The sequence below is a fragment of the Molothrus aeneus genome, chromosome 3 (genome assembly GCF_037042795.1).
Source record: "Molothrus aeneus isolate 106 chromosome 3, BPBGC_Maene_1.0, whole genome shotgun sequence".
Lineage (NCBI taxonomy): Eukaryota > Metazoa > Chordata > Aves > Passeriformes > Icteridae > Molothrus > Molothrus aeneus.
The window spans coordinates 42,921,330-42,938,780 of NC_089648.1; the positions used below are offsets into that span (position 1 = coordinate 42,921,330).

At 36.7% G+C, this 17,451-nt stretch overlaps 1 protein-coding gene across 4 annotated transcripts in view; it reads right to left on the reverse strand.

Moving 5' to 3' along the window:
- Positions 1-17,451, reverse strand: part of ARID4B (AT-rich interaction domain 4B) — an 88,149-nt gene that overhangs the window by 32,806 nt on the left and 37,892 nt on the right. For all 4 annotated transcript variants that reach the window (XM_066546781.1, XM_066546778.1, XM_066546780.1 and 1 more), the window contains exons 6-12: positions 15,523-15,602; positions 13,120-13,211; positions 10,559-10,697; positions 6,748-6,827; positions 5,362-5,435; positions 4,400-4,545; positions 8-80 (exon numbers count right to left, since the gene is read on the reverse strand). In XM_066546781.1, coding sequence (XP_066402878.1) covers positions 8-80; positions 4,400-4,545; positions 5,362-5,435; positions 6,748-6,827; positions 10,559-10,697; positions 13,120-13,211; positions 15,523-15,602 — 684 coding nt within the window. The remainder of the gene's footprint in view (positions 1-7; positions 81-4,399; positions 4,546-5,361; positions 5,436-6,747; positions 6,828-10,558; positions 10,698-13,119; positions 13,212-15,522; positions 15,603-17,451) is intronic.

The following is a 17,451-nucleotide window of genomic DNA, read 5'->3' on the forward strand; positions in this document are numbered from 1 at the left end:
TGCCTACCTCTGTCTTCCATGAACTTGTACAATTGCTGAAGAAAGTTCTCTCGTTCTTCAGGAAATGGCTCTATTTCCTCCTGTTTAAAGCAATGCATGCAAGAAAACTGTCACCATTTTGAGTTACGCTCCTTCATTAAGAAATATAAGGCAGTGATAATTTAGGTTTAAATGTTTAAGTTTGTTTTACTATAGTCAGAAACAGGATATGGCACAGAGAGGTACATGCTCTCAGTGCTATGCCACATGAAGCCAAGTTTTATAAACTACAGTGTTTCAAAATACATAAAACATTGACTGTAAACATACATCGAGATTGGATTTCTGACTGATCACTGAAGTATCGTAAGTGATACCATAGATCAAGAGGTGTTCTCAATTTCGTCCATTTATGCAGAAAGTCTGGGAGACAGTGCTATTAATGATCAAGAGATTCTATCAGAAATCTCAGCTCTATTTCTACTGCAGTTAAGTGACTCCTTGGTTCCTGGACAGACTACGTCACTTCCAGAGATGAAGTCAAAGAGCAAATGGTGCTTGCACTTTCTTAGGAGTTCTAATCCACTGCACTGGCAAACCGCAGCCAATGGCACTGCATGCGAACTGCCATGGGGCACCAGCTGGGCGCGTGCTGAGCAGGATCAATCCCAGAACTGAAATAACAATGGATATTTTGGAAGTTCAGTTCATGGCACTAATAAACCTTTGTATTAGATTTACTTAGATTAATAAACACTGGAGTTTCATAACAAAGCACTATGGCTTACTTTCTAACAACTCATAATTTCTTTTGGAAATGGGGCTTGCCACAACTAGTAGCAATAAGATATTAATATTTCAAATTCTGATGACTGAGCTACTGCAAAACAATACACCAAATATGAGTTGATTAATTTTTAATACTACCCATAGAGTTTCTAAAAATAACTAGTTATTCAGTAATCTAAAGTAAATTATTTTTCTTTGGTGTATTTGCATTCCATGTTTATAATTTCCGTTCTTCAACAGTCTCCTTGTGCTAAATATTAAAGCTTCACCTACCCTGAAGCAAGGGGAAAAAACATACTGTCTTTAAAGTCACACCAAGACAGCTGAAAAAAACAACTGAAACAGAATATCATTACTAAACAGAACTGGGAAAAACAAACACACACAAACAAAAACAAACCTCAAGCCCTCCAACATCTACTGAATCTATTTAATATAGAGATGTACAGCTGAAAATAAGGCCAGGAAAGGCTGTAACTATTATAAAGAAGTAGGGTTTTTTTCTTATTCTGCACTTCCTCTTACCCATTAAATGCACTTGGATAACATCAGAGCAAACAGGCAAAAAAATTAAGAACCAGCATTCACAATATGCTGCAACAGTTGCCCTTCAGGTATAATTACCAACAGAAATGCAAGGAAAATACTCCAATCTTGCAAAGGCAATGCAAGAGGAAAGGCTCTGCGAGGGGCATTACATGATGGGCATTTGACATCCAGTGTGCCAGCAGAGCTACGAGCAGGCAGCTTTGATGGGCTGGGTAGAGAACTGCAACCAATATACTAGAGAGCCTTTTCACAGGGCAGGGGCACCATAGATTGGCACATCTAGCCCAATTCTTCTCTGACAGGTACAAGGTGGTGCTGCAGCTCTGCATGTAGTTCAGATAAAAGCACATTAAGAATATTCATATTCCCCAGGCCATGGAGAACAAATTACTTGGGGAATAAAATTCCAAAACTGCATAATTCTTTTAATTCTTTTTTTTTTTCTCAACTCCCACAGCAGGTACTTGGAACAGACTTTTACCAGCATTTGCTGGATCATGGAAAACAGATCATGAGCAGCTATTTGGGTTTCTCATGTTCCTCATCAACAAGAAGAAACTTGCCATAAGACATTAGTCTCGCAGAACATTCAGAGGAGGGGTGACAGGTGTCACTGAACAAAACCTTCAGGAAACCCAACAATATTTTGAGGAAGGAATATTTTCTTTTTAAATACAGGGGGAAATAAGGTAAAGGTGATGAAGAGGCTGAATAAAACACTCCTTTCCTACTATACAATCCAATGCCTGAAGGGTACTCCTACATCTCTAATGTGATAATTCACAGAGGAGCCAGAATGGCAAGTCAATGAACACTCCTTAATTATTTTTCCAGTAGAGAACAAAGTAACTTTCTCCGAAGTGTGCTAACATGGAAAGCCTAGGACCCTGCATGCCTCTGAAAAGCATTTACACTTTCTCAGAATCTCTACAGAGTCAGTATGTATTATACTATACTAACAGTATCTGTTAATAATCTCTCCATCCACTTAGACAACAAGGTTTCCTAGATAATGCTTTGAAGCAGGCATATCACACTGTCATATTTGCTTATTTTCAAGTTACACAACCAGAGTGCTAGCTGGTCACTCTGCAGTCCCTAATGTATCTGTCTATGCTACAAGTTAAAACAAAGTGGCTTCTACATAGGATAATAAAATCCAGGAAAACAAAAACATGTTTTTTGCAACACAAATTAACAGAGTACCATAGCACAGCACTGGGAGAGAGGGTCTTTGACAACTCTTTTACCTACCGTCAGATTTTGGAAAGCAAAGGAAGGCCATTTTCCAGTCTCTTCCATTAGGGGAAAAAAAAAACAAAAAGGCAACTACTTTTCTCAGAAGATAAGTACAGAGGATTTGCATGTCAACTCCTATCTATATAGGATGGAAGCATGTATATAGATATGAGATATAGAAGAGCATCTATGTATGTATATACAGAATGGAGTGAACATACATATGGGACAGACGTATCTATTTCTGAAGTCCGTGGTGACATCTTTAAGAGCTTGGGTTTTCTGTTTTGTTTTGTTCTGGTTTACAGGTAGTAGGACCACAAGGATGGCCTGGGGGAAGCCATCATGTCCTGGGAAGCAGTAAAACAACCTGCAGGTGGCTAAAGTCCCAAGAGCAGGCCCACAGGTCCTGTTTGGGAAGAGATGCTGCTTGACAACCAGGAGGATACAGGCACAAAATAACAAAAACAAGAGAAGAAGCTGCAGAAACTGCTCAAATATGGGTGGAGAGGAGACACACATGCCACTGACCACCAAGGAGAGCAAAGAAGAAAAAAGAGAAGTGAAAAAAAAAATATTTTGCCTCTGTTTTAGAAACTTCCTAGTTCAACAAATGACTGAAATCAATGTTTACTGGAAAAGATTATCACAAGAGGTGATACAGTAAATTCCAAAATATTTGTCTGAGATGAAATCCATGTCTAGCACATGGAAAGATTAGCTCAAACAAACAAACATGCAGCTAAGAGGAGCTCAGGAGAAGGTGTTGAAAGAGTACAAGGTCAAATGTCTACAAATGCTGTAGCTAAAGGCTCTGTATTTTTCACCTAAAAGTAGTGCAGGAATGATCACTATATAAAGATGATGTGTCCTTCTGCATAGATACAAACCTGCCTCCATGCATCATGTTCATGGCTGAACATGAACCTGCTGACAAAGTTCAGAAATTGTACTGAGCCCAAGGAACTATTCCTTGCTTCTCAAAATACTAAGCAAAGGACTGCCTGCCCCTTGCAAACTTTTGATCAGAGCTGGATAATCTTCTGAGAGCTTAAAGAGGAGGCAGAAAGAAATTATAAGCATGGACAGGTGGCAAAGTCATAACTTCACACTTTTGCAGTCTCCCAATATATTTTAAAGAAATGAATGACTAGAAGATGAAACACTATTTTCTGGTATGCCAGAGCCACAGTATCCACAGAGGATGGACTGAGGGAAGGACCCTAACAACCATTTAAGACCCAAACCAGTTCAGTTTCTTCTTCACAATTCCCCTACTAATAGGAAATTAAGTCTGCTGCACTACTGGTACTTGCTTGAAAATTAAGAGAACAGCTCTCAAACCCTAGTGAGACAAAAAAGTCATTATGGCAGATACAGATTTAGAGTACCACAGGAAGGTACAGAGAAGTAAAAGGCTCAAAAGTCTCTCTTTCAGCCTCTCAGCCAGCTGTGAAATGAAGTTCTTTCCTGGTCTTGATTTTTTTTTCTGGACAGAAGGCTGGGGGTAAAGAAGAGATGATCAGAAAACCAAGCATTAGGTGGGGACTCCATACTTGCAGGACAAAAAAAAGAAGAAAGGTGGAAGTAGAGTGCATGGGGGCTAATGTCTTGATTGAAAGTTCTGCTTCATTACACAGGGTAGCCAGAGAGATAGGATGGAGTGGAGCAGTTCCTCAGCAGATCAGGGAAAGAGCCAGTTACTCAATAATGCCTATGTTAACAGGGTTGCCTATGTTAACATGTTATATGTCCCCTAATGTTAAAAAGGCCTGCTTAAATATGTATACCCCTGCTAATTTTTATCAGCTGTGTAACTATGCCCTTTACTAACTTCACTTGCCTCTTCCTCACTGCTGTTATCCTCTTTTTCTTTTTCATCCTCTTCTTCTTCTTCAGCTTCACTGCTGGAGCTGTCTTCTTTCAATTCTGTTTTCCAGTTACTAGGAACAGTTCTGGTTTTACGGAATTCAAGTGCTTGGTCAAAAGCTGTAAAAGAACCAGCCTTTGTTAGCACTGCAGGAAGTATCAAGTTTGCACAAACATTTCAATTAAAAAAACAGTAATGAGGGGTGATAGGGAAGAGGAGAAGGAAAGACTGCTAACTAACAACTCCTCTCCACATTCAAAGATCCTCAACAACCACTTCATGTTGTCCATCCTTATTTGTCTTATCCAGTCAAACTGGCCTAGTGTTCTCTGTACATCAAGGCACTCAGAGACATTACTAGTATTTTTACCTTGTTAGTTTCTACAGACACAAACAAGATCTTCTGCACAGGGCATATATGAAAATTTAACTGAGGAAACCCCTATCCAAGAGGTTTACACTGCAGTTTATATATATCAAAAAAGGAGGGTAAGAAGGAAGAAATAATCACAAGCTAACTCCTAAGAGTTTCATCACACAAGCTTAAACTTTCAAATGCACCCACAATTCCAGATTTTCAAAGCTCATAAAGGCAACTTACAATTATTAGGGGCACTACTGTGAGAATAATTCTGAAAAGTTCTAAAAAGGAAAAATACAATGTATAGAACCAATGTGTGCATGTTTGGCATGTCTACACTTAAAGCCAGTGCAGAGCAAGTGGGGTGCTGTTTTGGGGGCTTTTATTTAGTTAAGTTTTATTTGTTTGAAAAAAGTTTCTCTAACTTTGCATAAGTACTCTCCTTCAACATATTATTCTGTAACAGAAGATCCTAGTTTAGGATCTTTAAGACACGAATCAATCTGCCATAGATTTAGTGATTCATGTAACTAAGCAAATACATACAAGTGTTTCTCACAGAAAGTTATTTTACCTTGTTTTAACAAAGCGTCAGGCTTTGGTGAAGTTTCACTGATTTCTCGGACATCTTTTCTTGGCACAGAAACACTGGAGAATTTAGAAAGTGTTAAAAACATTTAAAATATTTTAAAGTTAAACTAACTATACAATACAAAGCTCCCGTTAAGATTATGATACACTTACTAAACACACATAAGAAGCATACAAAGTATATCTTGACAATTCTATAGTGTTACTCTGGTACAATGTTAGTCAGTGGATTAAAACCAAAACTTTTACATTAAAATGATTAAACTATATGGATTCACTGCATGTTAAAGAAATCATGCTACTTCCACAAACAGGTAGTTTCTGGAATCTCCCATATATGTAATACTTTAAACCCTCACATTAATTTAACATTAATTAGAACCCTACCTTGCTTAAATGAGTATTAGTGTAAATTGTCAATATGAAATTAAAGACTTTCAAATTGAAAGAACAAAGCACTTTCTGATTTCTACTTTGTCTACAACCAAGGAAGCAAATCTGAATTGCAGCTCTGGAGGACAGGGGGGTGGGTAAGTGCTTGTGTGCATACATTTTATGTGTGTTCCTTGGGTGATGTGCACTGATGCCTGAAAAACTATCAAATGGTAAAGCAATACCCTAGATTTAATAAGTAATTAAACCACAACAAAACTGTTAAATATTTAAATATCCTTCTTGCAAAACATTGTGTTGAACTGAACCAAGCACAATAAATAGCTGCAACTTTTGAAATAAAAACTAAAACCTAGAAAAAGAATTCTACTGTTGTGAGTTTAAGAACACAAAGTTCTTTATTTTGTTGCAAACACCAGACAGTCTGGTTTTCTATGTTTCTCTATCCTTTTTCCTACTTTGAGTAGCATTAGAGCTCTTTGCAAGGAGCACGATAAGATGCAGTTGCAGTCTAGACTGAGATAAACATATGCCTTAGTACCTTCCAACAAGAAAGAGGATTTCTGCGTGTGCACGTGGTGTACGTGCAGGCATGCACACATCCCCACCGACCCTTCTGGAGCTGGATAAGCTTACAGCCATGTCCCTGAAAAGCACTGCTCTATTCCAACCTCAGCAGGAAAGAGTTTCAGGCCATTCTTGAAGTCACGTAATACTGCTGGGTTTCCCACAATTTTAACAATGGAAGTAAAACTAAGACAGATAGATTTATGCATCCCATTAGTAATAATGACAAAGTTCAAGACTAATTTCATCACCATGTAGGCTGTTAACAGTTTTTTAAACATTAGAAAAATCTTGGCAGGAATTCACTGAGCTTACTGATGTTATTAATACTTTAACCAACACATCTCATATTACATTTCACTTGAGGTGTAAATTTTGTTCAATTATCAAACTCAATATTCCTACTCACAATTTGCCATCCTTGAATGAGCGAACAAGAATATTGTCTTTTTTCACTGCAATATCATCACTACAATCTGGACAAACCACCTGCAAAGATATTACAATTGCAAAGTTTAGAGAGAAAAAGCTAAAACAAGAGAGTAATAGTAAATAGCAGTGCTTCTCTAAAAGCTTTTGTGCTCATTTCTCATTGGCAACCTTGAGATGAGAGCAAGTGAGATCCCCTAAAACACAGGAGTGATGACCTCCTGAAATTACTGAATGCATGAGGTCATGCTTACTCCTAGTGGGAAACCGATGGCTGCTGCCAGAAACATAAGAACAGTATTCTGACAAAATGTCAATCTGTCATGTCTCTATAGCTTATTATATTCCTCATCCCAAAAGGACAGAAATCTCACCAACTGCTGTCACCTTACTTAGAGACTTCTTCTGAAAACTTCTGGAAATGGCAAAGATGTGATCACACACAGTGTCAAAACCAAAAGCTAACAGGATTTATGAAATGTAATTTTATAAGGGAAGACTTTCAAGTAATCTGCCTGGGAGAGAAGAGCACCTCAAGTGCAAGTATTATGATAGGTTCTTTAACTCAAGAAGTAGACTAATCAAGTCTAGCACTGAGACAACATATTACTTGTTGCAATTTTAGAAGCTATTTCAGTTTTGTTAAACCAGGATACAAGTCACTAATCAAAAAGCATCAAGAATTTAATTAACAATTATATAAATAAATATATATATTCAATTGCCAGAGATGACACAGAAAAGCAACCCCTCTCCATCACTCATCTGATATCTCATAATGTACATAGTTCCCTGAAGTCAGGAAAATTCTGGCTGCTACAAAACCTCAAGGAACAGCAAATGACTGTAGCCCTAAGTTAAACCAGGTAAGTACCTCTTCTCTCTTATACTAACTTTTGCCTTTCAGTCCTAATTTTCCACCAGAGACAAAGATACTAAATGGCAAAAGTTGAGTTTTTTCCCCCCTCCTTACATATGTCACCGCCTATGCAGCACTTAGGAGCTAAAGTCAAAAGTTCCAAATGATTTGGAAATAGATATCAACACAGATATAGATATAAATACATATCACAAAGCATAGGCTAAATATGGTCCTCAAGACAAATAGTTCAACAGACCAAGTTGCAAAATTCAATGCATTCTACAGCCTACAAAAAAATTACTTGAGGAAACAACAACTTTCTAACTGGAATTACACTTGAGATTCAGCTTGCAATGTCAGGATAAAAGACAATGATTATCAACCTCTGTTTTAAACTGACAAGTGCAAACTCCGAGCTCCTTAAAGATGGAGAAAGGCTCTTCAGGCTTTAGCTACTGGTTTTCTAGAAGCATCAAGATTTTAGTAGTTAGAAATCCATTCAGAGGTTGGAGAACACCTTACCATCACCTCATCTAGTGCCTTTACATCAAGCAACACCACCACAATTTTGCCTGAATCAAGTTCTCAATTTCCTTGCAAAACAAACTCCATTGGAGTCAGAGGATGAAAGAGATGATCCTATGTAAACTCAATTTTCTGAAAATGCTGCAGGCAGATTTCCTCACTGCACCTTTCAAAAGCCCTTAAGTACACATTAAAACTAAACAATGCTATGAGGCTTTGAATAAGACTGAATCACACTCTTTGACATAAGGAACAACTGTCAGACCCTTTTACAATTCTAGTTAGTCACTGTACTCCCCCCCTTCCCCACAGAACTTACAAAAACAAGTGAGCAAACAAAAGCCCCACCAACCCAGACATGTATGCAGGGTTAAAACAATGCAGTCATTCACTTGAGTCCTCACAGTAATTTTAACCAAATTTAGACTTCTATAGTTCTAAATTTGTAAGTGATAATCAATTTGGTTATAGGCATGATCTCCAAAGTACTTTGTTTCCACTACTAATCTTAATTGTTACCTACTGTAAAGGTTTAGACTAATCCCTGAACTTGTTTTCACATAATAAACTTACACAATGTCCTCTGTGCTTATACACAAAGTATCTGTACATAATATCATTAATAAGAAATAATGCTGAGATACACATTCTTCTGCATATTAAACCTGAATTTTCATTACATTTTTCATGAAATTACCATAACACATAGTTAATGCAAAATTGAACAGTAATAAGATAAGATTACTTTGTTGACACAGTAGAGGTAACCTGCTTACAAGGTAAAAAAATCAAGAGGCATAGCTATTGGAAAGGGTATTATAAAAAAAAAAAAACCCAAGCCAAATGAAAAAAGGCAGTTATTTGAGGTATAAATCTACTCTTTGGCACAGCTTTTCTGGTTAAATGCAGTATGATGTTTGTTTGCAGAGCTATAAACCTAATTACTAAAGTAAGAGTTAATCTAGGATAAGCTATTTCAGAGTTAACAAGCTTCACCCTCAAACTTTATCCCCCTACTGCTTTTCATTTGTTGCAAGAAGCTTTCCATGAAGAAGAAGCTATTCCAATCTTCAAAAGAAATCCAAAGAAACAATGTGTATCTTCAGTATATCTTTGGAGCAGAAGCAACAATTCAACTCCTCTTTAGGGTCTGACCCACGGCTGTCCTGAGCAGCACTACAGGAGCCACAGGCAAGCCCAACCCCTCCCAGAGAGCCGGCCATGGAAACTGGTACCTGGCATGGCAGAAAGGCAAACCCAGCAGTGTGACATAAAACTGCTCAAGCCACTTTCACTGCCCACTTCTCTGAGTGAACTGTGAGGCAGGTAATAGTGCATCCTCCTGATGACAGCTTTCAGCAAAGAAACATCTCAATTTTTCTTGTTTATCACCGAAAACTTCTCTTAAAGCTATCTCCTGCAAACATGGTCCATCCTTGCTGTACATTCTGCCCTCTCCCTTGTAAAAAATACTTCAGTGACTCTTTCTCTTCCACAAACGTCACCAAAAGAATTCCTACTGGAAAGCTGCTGGACTGCATTACAAGACACAGCAGGTGACAAGCAGAAAGCTGCAATTGAGAGCTATTGCACATACCAAGAGGAATTAAATGCTACTCTACGGCATGGTTTCAAAAGCAGAGCACAAGTCTCCCTCAAATTAGATAAATGTTAAGCTTTCATTGCCAGGGAGGAATTAATCAAATATTAAAAATAAAGTAAAAATTAAAAAGCATGGTACTAGAAGGTACCACATATGGAAATATATTCATTTTCAAATCAATCAGTGAGCCTACATGCAATCACTAGACTAGCTGTGATATTTTTTTAGAAGTTGATTTCTTAAAAAGTGTCTTTAAGCCAGAATAAAGGAAGAGAAAAATACTGGTACTAAAAGGCTACAATGTCATTTTAAAGTAAATTTATTGTCAATATTTCACTACCTACTGTAATGACCAAGAAAAACACATTTGATTTTATTATCCAGTGTGTTTATATTGAATGTTGAAAAATCATGTCTCTGTAATCACTAAACTTCCCCTCTCTCTGTACTTTATATTTCCTTCCTTGATAAAACTCAGTTATTTGGAAAATTGATATACAATAGCCTAGGAAAAAAGCCCTGAAATTCTAGTCCAATAGTGATCACTGAACACACTGCCGAGCTAGAATTAGGTCAACAAGCTCTGGCTGTTTGGAAAAACTAAGGCCATGTTAGCAATCCCTTTTTTTAAACAAACATATCTAGATATATTTCCTTTGACTGTTATTGTACAGTCCAATTTGAAAAAACACATTCTAAAATTCGAACAAAAACCACCAAAATGAAAAAACCCCACACCTCTCTCAGTGCCTAGAAAAAGATAAAAGCTGTACAAAATTATAATAAAGATTAAACTCTTACCAAAGCTGGAAACCACTGAGCTTTCTTTTTATCCACACTGAAGCAGTCCACACACACAACTTTTCCTAGTAACTCATCACTTTGTTTCCTATCATCTTCATCTTCATCGCTGGAAGAGGATGAAGATTCTTCTTCAGGACTAAACAACAGAAAGAGACTTAAAACCCAACTATTCAAAACTTGCTTATTGTAATTACAGGAGATCCAAAGCAAATTATCAAAGAGATACAAATAACAGCAACTTGAATTGTCTGCTAGGTATTTTGACACAAAAATGAATATTCATAATATATTACAGTAACAATTCAAACATTACAAACTCAGAAATGCACATTTACTAGACATACATGTAAAACCCAAACAAAACACCACCATGCACCCACAGGGAGAAAGACAGGGTATTCAAAGTGAAACCATTCTACCCTACAAAAACACTGTTCAAAAATACTGTTGCAGTTGTAGTTTTGGACCAATGTTAAGCTAAACTGTTTTGGTTTTCCCTCTTAATCTCTCTATGCTTTTACTTTAACAACCACACAGAATGGAAAGCTATTTTGAGAGAGGACAAATCTCTGAAGAAGAAACATCAGATACAAAGATAAACAGCAAAGACAAAGTCTGTTTATCCTTAAACAGTTCTTTAAAGATGTGCAGTGAACCATTTCTATGACTTTCTACTTCACATTGAATGAAGTGTTGGAATGTAAGTAGATGGGCCAAGATGCAAATGCATTTTCAATTAAAAGGGTTCTGGCTCATTGTTTTGACTGTTCAAGTACAAAGTTGCACCTGGTTTTAACCATATGAGGAGTCTAAATACACAAGCTAGTCCAACTAAAATTACTTGCAACCAAAAAAAAGAGAAAACCCTCTCTTGATGCTCTCTATATATCCTTTTTTAATAGTCACTTCAAAGGTTAATCTTCAGAAAATATACAGCATCTTCAATGAGCACAACCACCATTACTTCAAAAGCTATCTTTCATTTGTCACATAACTGCTTTTGAGTACAAAATTCAGTACGAACAAAAAACTCAGTTACCATTTGTGTAACAGAAGGCAACTGATGTACAGTTTAAGGAGAATTTCTTTTTCCCCCATCTTGAATTTATGTTATTTCCAGTTATGATAATTATTTTGGTTTAGCATTGTTTTATTTTTTCCCTCAAAATTCCTTTTTTTTTAAGTATTGGCTTCTTTTAAAATGTATTAAATTCTTTCAGGCTGCTTTCTGGGGCTCAAGAATCTCTTGTAGGAAGAGAAAAAAGACTAAAGAGAAAGTCAGAACTATTTTGGAGAGACTGCTTCCTAACTCAAATTGCACAGATACTGGTATAAGTGTCTTTAAACTCAGTCAACTCAGTTTTAACAAGATAAAGATAAGTGTGTTGCTTCTGACAACCCTGTACAATATCCTGTACCATCAGAGACATCAACGATGCTACAATGACACTCTCTGTGGTAATACCAGCTTTTTTCAGCTTTTTCCTTCACTACCTCACAAATTAGTAACTCAACAATTTTCTGAGTAAATTTACAGCTCCTCTACATATACAGGGCAATATTTATTTCAAGCTACTAGAAAGTGCAAAAACCCAAGCATGAAAACCACTACACCTAAAAACTTCAAGCAAACAAGCAAAAAAATCCCACATAAACCCACACATAGACACAAAAACCTCACAACTCACTCACAAACAATAAAGAATAGGCACTGGACTACATAATACTGGTTTATCAAGACCACAGCTACCAAGAATTTCAGCACCTAAAAATTCTTGAACTTTGTTTTTAAATCAGTAAGCTTTGTTGCAAACTATACTAGAAGCAGTGGGAAAAAACTGATGCACAGGAATTTCCACCTGAATATGAGGAAGAACTTCCTGATTGTGCAGGTGACTGCACACTGGAACAGACTGTCCTGAGAGGTTGTGGAATCTCCTTCACTGGAAATGTTCAAGAGCCATCTTGAACCATTGGACTCAATCCTGTGCCAGGTGCTCTAAGATGGCCCTGCCTGAGCAGGGAGGCTGCACCAGCTGCCCCACTGTGGTCCCTTCCAACCTGACCCATTCTGTGACTCAGTAATACTGTTCATCTATTTCTAAAAGCCCTTCAGAGACTGACAAACCAAAGGTCTACAGGAGGATTCTGGGACCTTCCACAAAGACTTCCTATCAGCTGGACAAAGACTGCATTCTAATTATTTTAGCTTGAGTCCAACATATTTACAACACTACAGAGATGTTTGTCAATACAATTCACTGTCACATTTCCATTTGGGATGCCACCTTATTCTTAAAAAAAAACCAAACAAACAAGAAAAAGCTCTTGCCTATACCTGGTGCTATTTAAAATACTGATTACATGAAGACTTGAAATGCTTGTATGCAACAACAGACATGAACCTGAGTTTCAAACTGAATGCTAAACAACATTTTTCATCCAGCCTCCTGTTTTTATATAAGAGAAGCCTGAACATACAAATAATAAAACTCGACACACACTGAAAGCTTCAGAATTGATTACATGCAGCACAGATATCAAAATATTTAACTTACATATGATTGGATCTCCTTCCCCTGTTTGTTTTCTTTCCTATAACAGGAGTCCCAAAGTGTTCAGGATTGGTGAGTGGAAGCTGATCTAATGTCTGTTGAAATGAAAAAATACATATGCATATACATAAGAACAAGTTGGCATAAGTTATTCTCCAAACCACCTGCTTCACTGAAGCAATTTTTGTCAACAGAGACTTTCTCATTATGAAAGAAATACACGAGTACATCATATATGTCACACTTAGATTTTATAAAAGGAATATGTTTTGTTTTGCAGGTTTTTTCAACACTTTCTCTGCACCTCTGAATAATTAATTTTTGTCGAACACACACAAACAATTCTTCCCAGAATTCCTGCCTCTGGATCATCAAAACACAGAGAAATAAGTATCAGGTATTCTGCTCACCTGGCATATTCCATCTCTACCAGATTAATTTTCTGCCTATCCTATAATTAGGCTAAATACTGACTCATCTACTAAAAAATGAACAAAGGTCCCCTTTAAAATGAAACAGCAAGATCACTCAACAGCAGCAAACATGACAACTTACTTTAATTTTTTGTTAGCAATTCATACTTTGATATGTGAGAGAGATTCTAAAACAATTCTAATGAGGCTGCTATATTGATAATTGGGAGGGTGCTTATTGATGCTTTATCAGCCACAAAACAAAAAGAGAGGGAGAGAAAGAACTTCCCCTCTTCAGGAAGAATCCTTCAACAGACGGAGTTCATGGACACGGAGAATCTTCTCTCCTTAAGCCTGCTGTTACCTGTTTAAATGATAACCCCTCCTGATTTGAAGGCAGCTGGTACACAATAATTTTTTGTACAGCCACTTATTATTGTTCTTTGAAAGAAGGCAGGAAGCCTTCCAAATTAAATTTAGTCCTCTGACTTCAACTTCTTTGTCATGTATGAATTTTACAATGTGTAACACCAACAAGCACCTCAGAAGTATTCTGTCTGAGACAGAATTGACTGAGGGACAATAAAACTGGCTTTTTAGAATCTAAAAATAAATGCATGACTACTTCTGAGTGTGGTGGACATCCTAAAAGATTCTACACCACACACTTGGGAAGCAGTATCAGAACAAGACAACTGTGGGGCACTGGCCTAATTACAAAAGAAATTTGAGATGTAATTTTCCCTGCTGTGTAGCTGTGCAATCACAAGGTAATTATTAGAAATGTACAACATGTTTCATTCAGAGCTGGTGACAGTGAATTGCAAATCAGTGACTTCTGGCAAAACATCAAAAGCTTAGATGAAAAAAAAGATGATAAAAATAAGAAGTACCAGTCATCTGAATGTAAGATTTCTCTGAATGTGACAAAACAATCTGAATTACTCTCATTCAGTCAAACAGGTCACAAAATTTTGTGACCATGCACTCTAAGGTAATACTCCTGAAACCATACTAAAATACTATTTATGGAACAGAAGAAATCTTATCTTCAGTTGTGCTGATCATTAATAACAAAGAATTAGTTGAAGGAATACCACAATCCTTCAAACTATAGCATTTCTATAGGAATCTAGATTTAGGCATCTAATTAGGCTCCCACCTTTTAACATATGTTTAATTCTGATTTAGGATTCTAGAAGATACCTGAATCTTCACAAGAATGCAGTATGCAAACAACAAACTCAGCTGACTGCAGTAACAGCACACTTGTGTAGAACAAAAAAAACCCAGCTGTCCAGTAAACAAACGTGTTTACATAAATCTGCCCATGCGTCCAGATTGTCTTACATAATATGAAGGAAGAACCCTCACTCTGAAATTCCAATTATTTGGAATGTACTGCAAATGTTTGCATACTTTAATGTGTAAATCACCTCTAAGACATGAGCCAGCTTCAAAATACCGGTAGCTGTTGTCAAATAAACAAGTAACAGCAATTTATTATTATTGGCCATTTGAAAGAAAAGCTTTTCTGTTTCATTAAGTGTCACAAATTGGGTTTGACTATCAAATATGCAGCAGAACTTTACTATGCAGAAACATCTACATTAGTTTTTTGTGTTATAAATTATATTACTTTTCATGTTATAAGTATACTGTGATTTTTTTCATCACTAATACAGGTAATTTTTTATACAATGCAAAGTAGTTGCATGGTGTTTTTGTGTGATCTACAATCTACAATTTTTAATAATATAAAAATGAAAAAGATAAAATGCTGATTTTGTTTCTTAACTTACGTAGTTTGGTGAAATCTAATTGTATTTCTTGTTTTTAAAAAAGAATAAGTCAGACCCTGTGGACTGCACTTTGCATAATCCCCACTTTTAGTAGCATGGATACACATAGCATACTAAAAACTGAGGTAATAGAAGTATCACTTTTAAAATTTTCTATAAAAAAAGCTGCAATATAAAAACTCTTCAATTACCTCACTCTCAGCAAAATGCCTTTCTCCTTTTAAACACAGGGAAGAGCGTCTCAGGGTCTTCTCATCACCATCATCAAATACTGCCACCAGACAAGAAGTGAGGAAAGAAAACATTTCTTTTTAACTCAGGATAGTAATAAGCAATTCATTTACATGTCAGAAAGAATGAGATATATATTCCTGTAGTCAACCCTTGGAACAAACCTATGCCCAGATAATGCTGCAGGCCCAATAAAGCATTTCACAGACTGACCAAATACAAATACATAAGCTGCTCTCTCACCATAGCTACTTTACACTTGCATACCTTGAGTAATCAGTAGGTGAGCAGACAATTCATTGAACACACTAGAATTCAAAGTCTATTTTTTCTAACATTCAAAAACTATTTTTTCTAACATTAACTATTTTTAAAGAATTTAATTACACAACTCCTGTGATATTCAAGTGGAAGCTCTGCTTACCATGGAGAAATATAACTGGATATTTACAGAAAAAGCTGCAATTTAACATTGTATGGAAGTTCAATGTCTTTCTCTACTGACTTCATGCAACTAAGCTACAGAACAACAGCGATACCACCCTAAGAAGATGACAATAGTCAAAGTGCTGACAATCATCAAACCCTGCTCCACTGACAGAACTGTGCAGCTCCCAGTTTCTAGACTTTTTGCTATCTCTGCTATCACTAGGTCAACTGGAAACAAGCTCATAATGCAGTTCATTCAGCTACATCCTTTAAAATCCTGAAATGCACTGCACACGTTTAAGGTGGGGTCTTCAGAACCTGAACTGGTCACATAAAAAGTATGCTTTTGTCAAGTCTTCTGCAGGTACTTATAAGATGGAAACCTAACAGATTTAACTCTTAGGTTTTGCTTGTACTGTTCAGTGAGACAAGAATTTATCTCTTTTCCCCTCTTGAGCAATGATAATAATTATACTCTTGCCCCCACACAGCAGTGAACTCAAAGACATTTTGTGGGCACAGAAACAACCCCAAAGTAACATTAAAATATTTCATTAAAAAAAAAGTTTCAGCAACTTCTTAACAAGTCTTTTTCACTTCATTAATTCTTTTAAACATCCTCTTCTCTCCATCAACAGATCAAAGTTACAGCAGAATGGCTGTTGACCAGCAAGATTAAGGAGATTAATTTAATTTCTTGCTTTCCAATGGAGGGTGCTCTGTTCTTCGACGTTCACTAACTCACATGAAAATATACAAAAAGCAACAAGGTACATCAAAATTCTTGACTAATATTTACTTGATACTAAAGAACTTTTTATTTAGTTCTGTGAATTTTTCATCTCTATATAAAATTGAGTACTTTTGATGAAGAAACTTTCCCTTGTAACTACAATTCCCCAGCTTGGACTACAGTAATTGTTGAACACAGTTCAATTGTGATACAGTATCAGTTAGAGATGCACATCCCTCACTTCAACATTTGTTGAAAAGTATCAATGGCAAGAACTGCACACAAACCACTTAGATTCAGAACTGCATCTCAAATGGTCAACGCATAATTAAGCCCCCCCTTGGTTAAGTGAAGTAGAAGTCAGCAGGTTCCTAATCCACTTTGTGTTAATTAACAAAACAGTCTCCTTACATAATGAGAGATTAAAAAAAAAAAAATCTATCCACTTCAAGAGATAAGCTGACTATAGCAGAGGTAAACCTATTCTGAGCTAGGCAGGTAGCCACATAATGTGTCCTATGTGGTAATCTGCTTGTGGCCTCTTCCCTGCCAGAAGGAATCTTAATCTTGTTCCATAACATGAATACTTTCAGAGGAAAAGCTTGACCTCTCTGAAAGACTTATGTGGCCAGCATGACATGTATGGCTTAATGACTCTGACATTCTGATCTATGGGAACATCCTGAAAACAATCTACTGAGCAGGCATCAGGAATGTAATGTATTTA